Source organism: Carlito syrichta, unplaced genomic scaffold, assembly GCF_000164805.1.
Source record: "Carlito syrichta isolate Samal-C Ts95f unplaced genomic scaffold, Tarsius_syrichta-2.0.1 Scaffold106348, whole genome shotgun sequence".
NCBI lineage: Eukaryota > Metazoa > Chordata > Mammalia > Primates > Tarsiidae > Carlito > Carlito syrichta.
Genome location: NW_007050444.1, coordinates 25780 through 39398, shown reverse-complemented (window position 1 = coordinate 39398; position 13619 = coordinate 25780). Strand labels below are relative to the sequence as shown.

The 13619-nt window shown below is 47.7% G+C and overlaps 1 protein-coding gene across 3 annotated transcripts in view; it reads right to left on the bottom strand.

Annotated features, from left to right (window-relative positions):
* The window catches only part of SLC7A6 (solute carrier family 7 member 6), a 56759-nt gene that overhangs the window by 26767 nt on the left and 16373 nt on the right, over positions 1–13619 (bottom strand). For all 3 annotated transcript variants that reach the window (XM_021716910.1, XM_008067313.1, XM_008067317.1), the window contains exons 3-6: positions 12555–12699; positions 11745–11868; positions 11141–11244; positions 747–843 (exon numbers count right to left, since the gene is read on the bottom strand). In XM_021716910.1, coding sequence (XP_021572585.1) covers positions 747–843; positions 11141–11244; positions 11745–11868; positions 12555–12699 — 470 coding nt within the window. The remainder of the gene's footprint in view (positions 1–746; positions 844–11140; positions 11245–11744; positions 11869–12554; positions 12700–13619) is intronic.

The window sequence follows — 13619 nt, the reverse complement described above, 5'->3', positions numbered from 1 at the left end:
GATTCCGCCTCAGCCTTCCGAGTAGCCGGAATTACAGGCATGCGCTACCACACCCGGCTGATTTTTTGATTTATTGTAGAGATGAGGTCTCGGCTGCCCAGGCAGGTCTCGAACCCGCGAGCTCAGGCAATCCACTCACCTCAGCCTCCCAAAGGCGCAGGATTACAGGCTGAGCCACCAAGCCCAGCTATTTTTTATTTTTTTGAGTTGGAGTCTCACTCTGTCACCCAGGTTGGAGTGCAGTAGCATGCTGACGGCCACTGCAGTCTCAACCTACTGGGCTCAAGCGATCCTTCCACCTCAGCCTTTCAAGTAGCTGAAACTACAGGCATGCACCACTGTGCCCAGCTAATTTTTTTGATTTATTGTAGAGATGAGGTTTCACCAAGTTGCCCAGGCTGGTCTTGAACCCGTGGGCTCAGGCAACACTCTCACTTCAGCCTCCCAAAGTGCTGGGATTATAGGCATGAGTCACCACGCCCGGCTTGAGAAAAAATTAAGGGAATCCCTCCCCCATTTTCCTCCATACTGTGCTGTAATAACAATTCCAGATGAATCCAAAATTTAAACTTGAGTAATAAAAACCACAAAAGTACTAGATGACAACAACAACAACAAATGAACTGTTTTTTAAATCTTGGGGTAAGGAAGGCCTTTCAGGGTCCCTGATATATGACTATCAGCTGAGTGCGAATGAGAAAGCACACTGAACAGATACGCCCAAGCCCCACCCTTCCACAGCTTACATTGAACAGTAAAGCAGGTATAGGTGTAAAACGCTCAATGTGGATCATGGACAGAAGGTCCGGGAGATGGCCTTCACGGGAGCCCACGAAGAATAACCTAGAAGGATGAGAAATATGTCAGCAGGATCCTTTCATTCAGTCATATAGCCATACTTCTCACTCAAATAAACTAGGCTCAGAGCCCCCCAAAAAGGCAGGAAATAGTCTTTCAGGAGCATCCCATGTTCTCTCTGCATCACCAGCCCAACCTACTGCCGTTTTGCCTACAAAATTTTCCACCTTCAATCATGGGCATCTCACCACTACCCATGAATGCTCCACCCCACTGTTTCCCACTGACAACTCCAGGTCCTCAGCTATGAAACCCACCATCACCCACAAACATTCCCTCTTCTCTCAACCACAGATATACCTCACAACATCCAACAGACGCCTCACCCTGCAATCACTCACTAGCAACTCAATCTGTCCCACAAATATATAGCTCACACATGACTTTTTACTTATGTACTTATTTTTTTGAGTCAGAGTCTCACTCTGTCACCCAGGCTGGAGAGCAGTGGCACGCTCACAGCTACCACAGCCTCGACCTGCTGGGTTCAAGAAATCCTTCCACCTCAGTCTTCAACCACAGGCGTGCACCACTACACCCAGCTAATTTTTTCATTTATTGTAAAGATAAGGTCTCGCCAAATTGCCCAGGCTGGTCTCAAACCCCTAGGCTCAGTCAATCCCACCACACACAATGGCTTTTTAAAGAAAAGCAGTCAGATTTCTGTTTGTGTCCTCCATATATCTTCCCTGGGCTTATGTATGACAGACCAGGGCAAGCCTGGTGGTCAAAGAGACAACCCAGGCTTCCTGTCTGTACCTAGAGAGCTCTACTGACTGGGAGAAAGACCAGTACAGAAATGAAACACAACCCAGCATAGCCAGCATCATCATGGAGTACAAAGCACCAACTCAGTAGGCTTGAGGGTAGGCTAGGGGAGTAAAAAGCTTTGTAAAAGATGACAACATCTGAGCTGCCAAAAGAGTAAGTTTGGCTGGGCACGGTGACTCATACCTGTAATCCCAGCACGCTAGGAAGCAGAGGTGAGAGGACTGCCTGAGTCCAGGGGTTCAGGGCCAGCCTGGGCAACTTGGTGAGACCTTGGCTCTACAATAAATAAAAAAATTAGCTGGGTACGGTGGCATATGCCTGTAGTTCCAGCTACTTGGAAGGCTACGGTGGAAGGATCACTTGAGCCCAGCAGCTGAGGCTGTGGTAACCGTGAGCATGCTACTGCACTCCAGCCTGTGCAGAGTGAGGCTCCTATACACACAACAAAAGAAAAAATAAAAGAGTGAGTTTGCCTGAAGCAAGTGGGTAGGTAGGGTACAAGCAAATACAAAGGCAAAAGAGGCTTGGAGGCATGAAACAGTGTGGCATCTGGAAGTTGATGCTAGAATACCTAGATGTCCCAGGATAAGGTGTATGAGAAGGTGGTGCTGGAAAGAACCTGAATTTGAGACCATGTCATAGTCTGAACAAACACTGACCGCCAGCTGTGGCTATGAAGTAAGGGCCTGACAGAGTTTGACACTAGAGATTCTAGAGGCCACACTGGAACAGGGAGAGGCTGTGGTATGGGGGGGAAGGCCAGACAAGAAGGGCATCCATCAGAACTGTCCCGTAAGAGAGAAGGCCTGAATGAGGTTGAACATCCTGGAAGAGGAGAGAACAAGATAACCTCAATCAAATCTGGTGATCATGTGTGCTAGTGATTGTGTATGTGTGTATTTGAGTTAGGGAAAAGAGTAGACACGAAGAGAAAAATCAAGAGGCCAAGCAAGGAAGATGGATGGACCACAACAGCCCAACTGGAGACAAATCACGTGTGGGAAACATAGTGTGGGCTCCCCAAGTGGAACCATAGGACATCACCCCCGGAAAGGTGTCATTGGGCAAGATGTCAGAGTTGGCTGGTGAGGTTAACAATCTGTACTAGGTAGAAGAGAAATCTGGCAGAGGGACACCAGAAGGGAAACGGAGGAAAAGGTGCCTAGCAGAAAGCCAAAGATAGCTGTATGGCAGTAAAGAAAAAGTCACCAGGCGTGGTGGCTCACGCCTGTAATCTCAGTACTTTGGGAGGCAGAGGCGAGAGGATCACCTGAGTTCAGGGGTTTGAGACCAGCCTGGGCAACTTGGCGAGACTACGTCTCCAAAAGGAATAAAAAAAATTAGCTGGGCATGGTGGCACATTCCTGTGATTCCAGCTACCTGGAAGGCTGAGGTGGAAGGATCACCAGTAGGTCAAGGCTGCAGTGGCTGTGAGCATGCCATTGCACTCCAGCCTGGGCCACAGAGTGAGACTCCAACTCAAAAAGAGAAAAAAGAAAAAGTCAAGAAGGTAACACAGGCAGAAATGATTGTACATTATCTTGACATCACTGCAGTCCCCTTCATGGGCAGGTATAGACACTTATCCTCCAAGTACTTGCCCTGCCCCAAGATGCCACAAGATATTTGAGTGAGATGAGAAGGCACCTACACTCTAAATATTTGAGACAACAGGCAGGGAAAATTGAGCTGTCTTGGAGCATCAATAAGAGTGAGGCTGGGTAACACCATCTTGGAGGGGCAACCTGTGAAGAGCCATGTTGGGCACCACCGTGGCCATACCAGGATAAGGTGAGGGAGGATGACACTGTATTATTTTACAAGGCCTTGATCTCTCTACTGCTCTGGTTGCTCCAGAGAGGCCTCAAAAACAAGAGACTGGTGTGTGAAAAACAGTAAGAAGAATGAATTGGACAAAACTATCTCTCTTTTTTTTTTGTGGAGTTGGAGTCTCATTCTGTTGCCCAGGATGGAGTTCAATGGCATGCTCATGCCCACTGCAGCCTTGACCTGCTAGGCTCAGGTGATCCTTCCACGTCAGCCTTCCAAGGTGCTAGAACCATAGGCATGCACCACCATGCCCGGTTGATTTATTTATTGTAGAGACAAGATCTTGAACCCCTGAGCTCAGTAATCTTCTCATTTCCACCTCCCAAAGTGCTAGGATTACAGGCTTGAGCCACCACACCCAGCAAAACTCTCTCTTTTATTGTGGCAAATATTTATTGAAGGACTATTACATTCCTGGCCCCTGGAGATAGCAACACTTACAGGGTGAGCAGAAGACAAATCACAGGAAAGAAGTCTTCTTCTCAGATAGATGTCATAGAAGACATGGGAATAGTTTCAGAATCAGAAAGTGGTCAACATTACTTGCTTCAGAAGTCCAGTAGGATAAGGACTAAAAGACTTAATAAGAATATCATTCAGGTAATAGAAGCAAATTATAATGGATAAAAAAAAATGAATGAAAGTTGAAATGCAGACAAACTACTCTCTCAAAAAGTACATCCAGGGCTGGGCACAGTGGCCTGAGCCTCTACTCCCAGCTATTTAGGAAGCAGAGATGGGAAGTTGCTTGAGGCCAGGCGTTTGAGACCAGCCTGGGCAACACAGCAAGACTCTGTTTCTAAAAAATAATTAATTAAAAAAGAAGTGTATCCCGGGAGGTGGGAAGAGGGGAGATGAGAAAAGCTGTTTTGTGACTTCTGTAAGTGGAGATCTGAGTAGCTCCTGGAATGCTGGCTCCAAATGAACATCCACCAAAGAGATGGGACATCTGATGAAGCAAAGTGCTGAAGAAGAGAGGAAGTGCTGGAAAGTGCTGGAACCCTAAGATCATGTAGCAGTAGCAGAGTCAGCTGGAACAGACATAACTGCTCTTTCCTCCACAACAACTGGAAGGACAAGTACTCTTAGAGAGAAGTCCCTGCACAGAGAGGGGACCGTGGACTACCTGATAGCCTCCGCATTTGCTGTGAAGTGGGGAGCAGAGTCATCCTGTACACAGCACCAGCACTTGGTACACAGCAAGTGATCAGTTATCATTTTACTGAAGGAGTGAACCCTGGGGCTGCAGCATAAGCCACAAGGAGCCAAAATTTGGTCCCTGCCAGGATCACCACTCCAAGGTACTGCCTTTTTCCCCTACATCTTTTAACAATCTTTCCTTACCTCAGAAGGAAATATGAGCTACCAACACACAAATGTTTGCATAATGGCAAGTACATGCATATACACACATGCACTGTGGAAGGGGTCTTAAAAAGACATCTACAATGTCAAAAATTAGGCTAAGCATAAACTCAACATTTGCACAGTTAAGCATGTACTCAGCCTTTGCACAGTTAAAAAGTTCCCTTCCTGGAAACTGGCAACAGCACTTACTGGCTAGGTTAAACTGTTTAACAGCTTTTTTTTCGCTTCTGTGAACCCCGCTAGCATTGCTTGAAAAGTGCCTAGGCCTCCAGGATGTTGCGGTTTGGCCCACTTGGAAAGTCCCAATGTGGTTTTGCCCCATTTAAGCAAGCACCTACAGCAAATGGAGGCCCTTGCTGTGGGACTTGCATGTCCAGCAACAAGTGGCCACCAGCCAGCTCTTGGCTAATAAATCTCTCCTTTTTATAACTTGTACTTTTGGTGTCGGTATCTGTGAATTAAGTGCTCAGTCCCTATTTCATCTGGGGGCTCGTCCGGGATATCCGAGAGCTTAATCCCCAGCCCCAATCACCAGCTGACCTTGTGCGTCTGCATACCCGCGAACCTCAGTGTTGTCGGGCCTGGTGAGTCTGTGGACTCGCAAACGGCTGATTGTCGTCCTGGCAGACTCACAATGTTCCCAGAGCCCTCTGAGAGGTGAGTCAAGTTCCTGTTCTGTTTGTGCACACTTCTGGTTGGACCTGCAGGAGAGCTGGACACAGCACTAATTCCTGACTCCAAGGTCCCAGTGAGACATCACTGGGCCCTCCAGTATTGCCCTCGGGCAGTTAGGTCTATCTGTTCAGTTTGTGTTATTGTCTTTATTTGTTCAGTGTTAGTCACTGTTGTGTCTGTCATTGCTATTGATATTATGGGACAACAGTGCTCTAAGCCTGACACCCCTCTGCAACAGGTTTTATGCCACTTCGAAAACTTCCAAAAAGTGGCACAGCAGTCAGGTTATCAGGTAAACCAAGGAAACTTAACCACCTTTTGTTCCCTCGAATGGCCCACATTTCCTAATTGCAGCTGGCCACCAGAGAGGACCTTCAACCCTGCCATAGTGGGGAAGGTTCAACAGTTCGTCTATCAATGCCACCCAGACCAGATCCCGTACATCACTGCCTGGTACCTCCTGGTAATGCAGCAGTCATCATTAATGAAGAAAGCAGAAAGAAAGCTAATTCTTCTCGTGTTTTAGCCCTACAGGAAACTCCAAAAGCCAAACCTCCAGTCCTCCAGAACCCACCAGATGATGAAATTCCCCCACCCTATTCTACATCTGAGTGGGAGCAGGGGGCCCACAAGGTTCGCAGCCCGTCACTCACCAGGAGTGGGTCCTCATATCAGCCCCTTTATCCCCCTCTTCCCCATGCATCTCCTGAGGGCCCAACCGCCCCCGATAAACCGACTAGCCCTGACTCATCTTCCAGGAACTCAGAACCACAAACTTCCACAGTCCTCCCCCTGAAACAGGCCCTGGGACTAGACGTGGGAGGTTCGGAAGGCCAGCCCTTTATGGTTTATGTCCCTTTCTCTACTAATGATCTTTACAATTAGAAGCACCAAAATCCGGCATTCTCTGAAAGACCTCAGAGTCTCATAGGCCTTTTAGAAACTATTTTGTTCACCCACCAGCCCACTTGGGATGACTGCCAACAGCTCCTCCAAGCCCTTTTTACTGTAGAAAAAAGAAAACAAATCCATCAGGAGGCAAGGACATTGGTCCTGGGACCAGATGGCAGACTGGCAGAGCAGGACCATGTGGACCATGTCTTCCCCAATGAGAGGCCTAATTGAAACCCAAACTCCAATCATGGTAGGGAGTGTCTCACCACCTATTGCTGGACTCTAATGAGGGGTGTCTGGGCTGCCGCTAGGCGGCCCACAAATTTGTCTAAAGTAAGTGAGGTAACTCAGGGCCCACAGGAATCTCCCATGGCTTTTCTGGAATGCCTTATGGAGGCCTATCAGATATATACTCCCATAGACCCAGAGACTCCAGAAAATCGGAGGGCTTTAGTTATAGCCTTTGTCTCCCAGTTGGCCCCTGTTATAAGAAAGAAATTGCAGAAAATTGAAGGATATGAAGGGAAAAGTTTATCAGAATTAACCGAGGTAGCCCAGAAGGTCTATAATAGCAGGGACTCGCTTGAAGACCAACAAACCAAAAAGATGGCCAAAGTAGTAGCAGCAGCTTTACAGGAAGTTAAACCCAAGCAGCCAACAGGGAAAAGAGGAACTGGCACTGGGTGAAAAACTCCACTAGCAAAAAAATCCCTGACTGCCCAGCACATTCAGACTATAGAAGGCATCCTGGCCCCAGGAAGCAAAAGGCAGGTCCGGGAATTCTTGGGAACTGTAAAATACTGTCGACTATGGATCCCTAAGTTTGCTAAACTCGCAAAACCCCTCTATGAAATAACGAAGGGACCAGAGGTTAATTTTAAATGAACACCATAGGGGGACAAAACTTTCCAAGCCCTTAAAAACGTCCTGGTCTTAGCTTCAGCCCTGGCCGGATATTAAAAAACCTTTCCACCTTTATGTGGATAAAAGACGAGGCATCGCCTGGGGGGTCCTAACCCAAAAGCTCAGCCCATGGAACAGGCTGGTCGCCTACCTGTCAAAAAAACTGGACCCGGTAGCCTTGAGCTGGTTGCCCTGCTTGCGGGTTTTAGCAGTCATTGACATGTTAGTAAAGGACTCAGACAAACTAAGAGTGGGGCAAAATCTGACTATCACGGCCACACACACAGTGGAGTCTTTACTCCGAGGGGCCCCTGACAAATAGATGTCAAATGCCCGAATAACCCATTATCAAATGCTGCTTTTAAATCAACCCCACATCAAGTTCCAGCATACCCCCAGCTTAAACCTCTCAACTTTACTACTGGAAGAAAGTCCCATGGGGCCGCTGCATTGTTATTATGAAACAACTAAGTTCCAGAAGCTGCGCTGGGAACTAACCACTGTCCTGAGAACAAACCCCGACCTAACGCTTTTCTCGGATGGCAGTAGTTTCATCCAGAATGGGGTAAGGTATGCAGGGGCAGCGGTGGTCACTCTACAGGGAACTATTTGGGCTGAGCCTCTTCTGCAGGAAACATTGGCCCAAAAAGCAGAACTGATTGCCCTAACCGAGGCCCTAAAAGCAGGTAAAGGAAAAATTGTCAACATCTACACTGACAGCAGGTATGCGTTTGCAGCTGCACACGTTCATGGGACAATTTACAGGGAGCAGGGATTGCTCACCGCAGAGGGGAAAACCATAAAAAATAAAGCAGAGGTCTTAGACCTCTTGACAGCAATATGGGCCCTCAAACAAGGTGCCATCATCCATTGCCCGGGCCACCAAAAAGGAAACTCAAAAGAAGCGATAGGAAATAGAAAAGCAGATCAAGCAGCCAGAGAAGCTGCTTACCGCAGAACCACCTGCCTGCTGGCACTACCTCCTCCGGTTCTATGTGAGCCAAAATATACAGAAAAGGAACTCCTCACTGCACAAAAATTGCAGACAACCTCAACCCAGACGGATGGCTTCAACTTCAGGAGGGCAGAACCTTCCTCCCTTGAGTCCTGGGACAACAAATCCTAAGGCAGTTCCATGAAGGTACTCATTTGGGAAAGACAAAACTAACCAAACTTGTAAGGAAAGAATTCTATCTCCCTCATCTGAACCAACTCACCCAGGAGCTCATTCAAGGCTATGTGTCATGCCAGCAGACTAATGATGCTAAGGTCAGTGTATCCACTCAAGGGATCCAAGATAGGGGACTAACCCCTGGGAGACATTGGGAAATAGACTTTACAGAAGTCAAACCTGGACAATATGGACATAAATACCTATTGGTTTTTGGACATCTTCTCGGGATGGGTCGAGGCATTTCCTACAAAAACTGAAACTGCTTCTGTAATAGTAAAGAAACTCTTAAATAACAGTATACCAAGATATAGTCTACCTATCTCAATAGGCTCAGATAAGGCCCAGTATTTATTTCTAAACTTACTGAAGGTATTGCAAAAACCTTGGGGATAAATTGGAACTTACACTGTGCTTATCATCCCCAGAGTTCAGGACAGGCAGAAAGAATGAATCAGACGCTTAAAGAGACCTTGACCAAATTAACCCTGGACACCGGTGAAGGTTGGGTAACACTCCTTCCCTAGGCCCTCTTAAGGGCCAGGTGTACCCCCTACATCAAGAGTCTAACCCCCTTCAAAATTCTGCTTGAACAGCCCCCGCCATTACTTCCAAAAATTGGACTAGAAAAAGCACTAGAACTATCTAACCATAATTTGCTTCAGTCACTGCAGGCTCTTCAAAGAGTTCAGCAAGCTGTTACTGAGACCGTTCAGGCAGGCTTCCGGAAACCGGTTTCAGAACATCCACACCCATTTCAGCCCGGTGACCAGGTCTGGATAAGACGGCACAAAGCTGTCCCCAAGGTGGAAAGGGCCCCACATAGTAATCCTTACTACTACTATGGCCGTCAAAGTCAGCAGTGTCTGCCCCTGGATTCATCATTCACAAGTAAAGGCAGCCACCACCGCGCCCCCGGAAACATGGAAAGTCATCAAACCAGCTACTGGAGAATATCCTCTAAAAATAAAACTTTTGTGGGCCCTGGTATCTTAATAATATTCCTTGCATACTTTCCCCAGTTTGAGGCCTATTGGCCTAACCCACGTAATCCCTATATTCAAGGGAACTATTCCTGGGAACTGAGAAATACAATCACTGGGACCATAATTACAACCTACAGAGGAAGCAGGCAGCCTGTCTTTAATTTTAACCTTTGTAAATTATGGCCAGGTCTAACCCCCAGGGGCACACACACTGACAAATACAGCGCCTTAGCTTATGAAAAAGGATTTAAATCTGTTGGTTTTTATGCTTGCCCGGCATCAGGACCAGCTCATTGCCACAAACCAAGACAATACCACTGGGCTGCATGAGGGTGCGAAACTATTGCTCCTTGAAAAAACCAAGACCCATACATAAGCCTCCTTGGTTATGTTAAAAATAATGTGTTATCAGTAAAATTAATGGTCCTCAGAACCCAATATAATCCCCTGTATAAAGAGTCAAAGATTTGACTCCAGGATCAACTGAAAGGGGGGAATGTGAAAGGGGGTTTAAAAAGACATCTAGCTGGGCTCGGTGGCTCAGCCTGTAATCCCGCGTCTTTGGGTGGCTGAGGTGAGTGGATTGCCTGAGCCCGCGGGATCGAGACCCACCCGGGCAGCGAGACCTCATCTCTACAATAAATCAAAAATCAGCCGGGTGTGGTAGCACATGCCTGTAATTCCAGCTACTTGGAAGGCTGAGGCGGAAGGATTGCTGGAGCCCAGCAGGTCGAGGCTGTGGTGGCCGGGAGCGGCCACTGTACTCCAATCTGGGTGACAGAGTGAGACTCCAACTCAAAAAATAAATAAATAAATAAAAAATAAATAAAATAAAAAGACATCTACAATGTCAAAAATTAGGCTAAGCATAAACTCAGTCTTTGCACAATTAAGCATGTACTCAGCCTTTGCACAGTTAAAAAGTTCCCTTCCTGGAAACTGGCAACAGCACTTACTGGCTAGGTTAAACTATTTAACAGCTTTTTTTTCACTTCTGTGAACCCCGCTAGCATTGCTTGAAAAGTGCCTAGGCCTCCAGGATGTTGCAGTTTGGCCCACTTGGAAAGTCCCAATGTGGTTTTGCCCCATTTAAGCAAGCCCCTGTAGCAAATGGGGGCCCTTGCTGTGGGACTTGCATGTCCAGCAACAAGTGGCCACCGGCCGGCTCTTGGCTAATAAACCTCTCCTTTTATAACTTGTACGTTTGGTGTTGGTGTCTGTGAATTAAGCGCTCAGTCCCTACTTTAGCACATGAGCACGCACACATGCACATATACACACATACTCTATATCCCCATGAGAGGAAGCTCTTAGGGCCAGGTGCAGTGACTTACGCCTGTAATGCCAGCACTTTGAGAGGAAGAGGCCAGAGTATTGCCTGAGTCCAGGGGTTCAAGACCAGCCTGGGCAACTTGGTGAGACCTTGTCTCTACAATAAATCAAAAAATTAGCCGAGTGTGGTGGTGCATGCCTGTAGCTCCAGCTACTTGGAAGGCTGAGGTGGAAGGATTGCCTGAGCCGACCAGTTCGAGGCTGCAGTGGCTGTGAGCAGCGTGCCACTGCACTCCATCCTGGGCAACAGAGTGAGACTCCACCCCCCCCCCCAAAAAAAGAAGTTCTTAGACCTAGAGCCCTAGAGAATTAAAAACTGCCGTCTATTATCAGTGATGCAGAGACACAATACCTTGATGAAGCAAATATAGATGCATTGAGACCCCCAAAGCAGGACAGGGCAACAGCAATGGGGATGGTCCAGCTGAACATGCCAAACGTCTGGTCAGCAAATGTCTGGGGACAGAGCACAGAAGGGGCACTCAATACAGGACAAGGTTTCATAATCCTTCCGCAGTCACTACTGAGCAGCCACCTCCTGGCCTAGACCCATAACCTCACCCTGCAAAGATGAGGGGGCTGCAGAAAGAGAGACTGGGCCATTCAGGGGAGGCTGACGAGTAAATGGGGCTCCTAAGAGACTCACCACAAGCCGGGCTCGGTGGCTCAGCCTGTAATCTCGTGCCTTTGGGAGGCTAAGGTGAGTGGACTGCCTGAGCCCACGGGTGTGAGACCCGCCTGGGCAACTTGGCGAGACCTCATCTCTACAATAAATCAAAAATTAGCCGGGTGTGGTAGCGCATGCCTGTAGTTCCGGCTGCTTGGAAGGCTGAGGCAGAAGGATCGCCGGAGCCCAGCAGGTTGAGGCTGCGGTGGCCGTAACCGGCCACTGCACTCCAGTCTGGGTGACAGAGTGAGACTCCAACTCAAAAAAAAAAAAAAAAAAAGAGACTCACCACAGCCACAGCATCACTACTAAGGACATCTGAAATGCTCAGCACTGTGTAATAGGCCACGTTGGTCAGGATATAGATGAGCGTCACAATCGGCATAGAAATTCCAATGGCTAAGGGCAAATTTCTGTCAGGACAAATGAGAAAGAACGACCTAGAACCAACCTCTCCTTAGGATCAAAGTTCATCAAGTCTCCACTGGAACTGTCCTAACTTTTAACAGTTCACGGGCCTCCAGGTCTTTGAGGCAGGTTCATTTTCCCCTTGTAGCTTAGGGTGAGCATGCATCCCCATGACCCTGGGCTCTTTCTACTGACAAAGAAAGAATGAGAAACTTCTCTGTGAAGACAGCTTGCCACAGTAGGGCCAATGGGCCCCATGGGGTTTTATAATCCCCCTGCATCTATGATCTCAGGAAAAATGCAAGGAATGGTATCCTCTGGGCACTAGAGGCCAGGTTGGAGACCCAGCTGGTCAGAATAAGTTCTGGCTCTCCAGGCTGCAGTCTTAGCATCAGAGTGTGAGGTCCTAACACCTTAAGCCCCAACTGGGGCTGCTGCTGCCCACTGAAAGACCTCTCCTCTAGAAAGAACCCTGGAGATCCTCCAGTGTGAACAAAAAGATTAGGAGTCAAAGACTTTCCCACTTTCACTCACTTCCCTCCTAGCCCTCAGCCCCTCCTGGCTGGAGAAGGGGGAATAGGGAGAAGAGGGGATGAGAGACAGAGGGAGGAGGAGAAAGAAGAAGATAAGCATGCCCACTAACAGTAGGCATTTCGCCGAGCTGGGGAGTGAGAGTGTGATCCGCCTTTACCTTTCTGGGTTTTCGATTTCTTCTGTTACAAAATTAAGGGTGTCCCAACCTGAGTAAGAGAAGAGGGCAGAGTAGAGGGCAAGAGAGAGGTTTCTCATGGCCCAGGAGGAACCCTCAAAGGCGTCCTGTAAGTGCTCAGAGTGTCCTGTGGGGTCAAAGGTGGGAGGGTTCAGGGAGAAGGAACAGGTCAAAGGAAAAGGGGGGAGGAGAGATGGAAAAAAAATAAGGAGAAGAGGAAGAATGGGGAGGGAGAGTAAGAAAGAGGAAGGAAAGATGAAAAAAAAGATGAACAGAGAGGAACAAGAAATGAAAGAAAAAGAACAAGAAGGGGAGGGGAGAAAAAAAAACATAATTTAACACCAAAAGGTCAACAACCACTAGCTCCCTGCACTTTACTGCTCCACCCACTCCCTCAAAAAAGCCATATATCTTTAGCAAAACTAGACAATCTCAGAAAAACAAAGGCATTCATGGTTGCCCTCTAATGAGACAAAACCCTAAGAAATTTCCATTTCCTTCAAGTGACCTCACAGCAGGCCACAGTTCTTTTTCTTTTTCTTTTTTTTTAGTTGGAGTCTCACTCTGTCGCCCAGGCTGGAGTGCAGGGGCACACTCATGTCCATCCCAGTATTAACCTGCTGGACTCAGGGGGTCCTTCTACCTCAGCCTTCCAGGTAGCTGGAACCACAGGCACATGCCACCATGCCCAGTTAATTTTTTGATTTATTGTAGAGATGAGGTCTTGCCAAGTTGCCCAGGCTGGTCTCTAATCCATGGGCTCAGGCAATCCACTGGCCTCAGAACCCCAAAGTGCTGGGATTACAGCCTGAGACACTGAGTCCAGCGTTCTTTTTATTTTTATAAAGAATGCCGTTTCACATTAAAAGGTCCTTTGGCAGCTGAGCACAGTGGCTCAAGCCTATGATTCCAGCAATTTGAGAGGTTGAGGTGAGAGGATTGCCTGAGCCCACAGATTTGAGACCAGCCTGGGCAACTTGGTGAGAGCTCATCTCTACAATAAATCAAAAAATCAGCCAGGCGTGGTAGTACATGCCTGTAATTCCA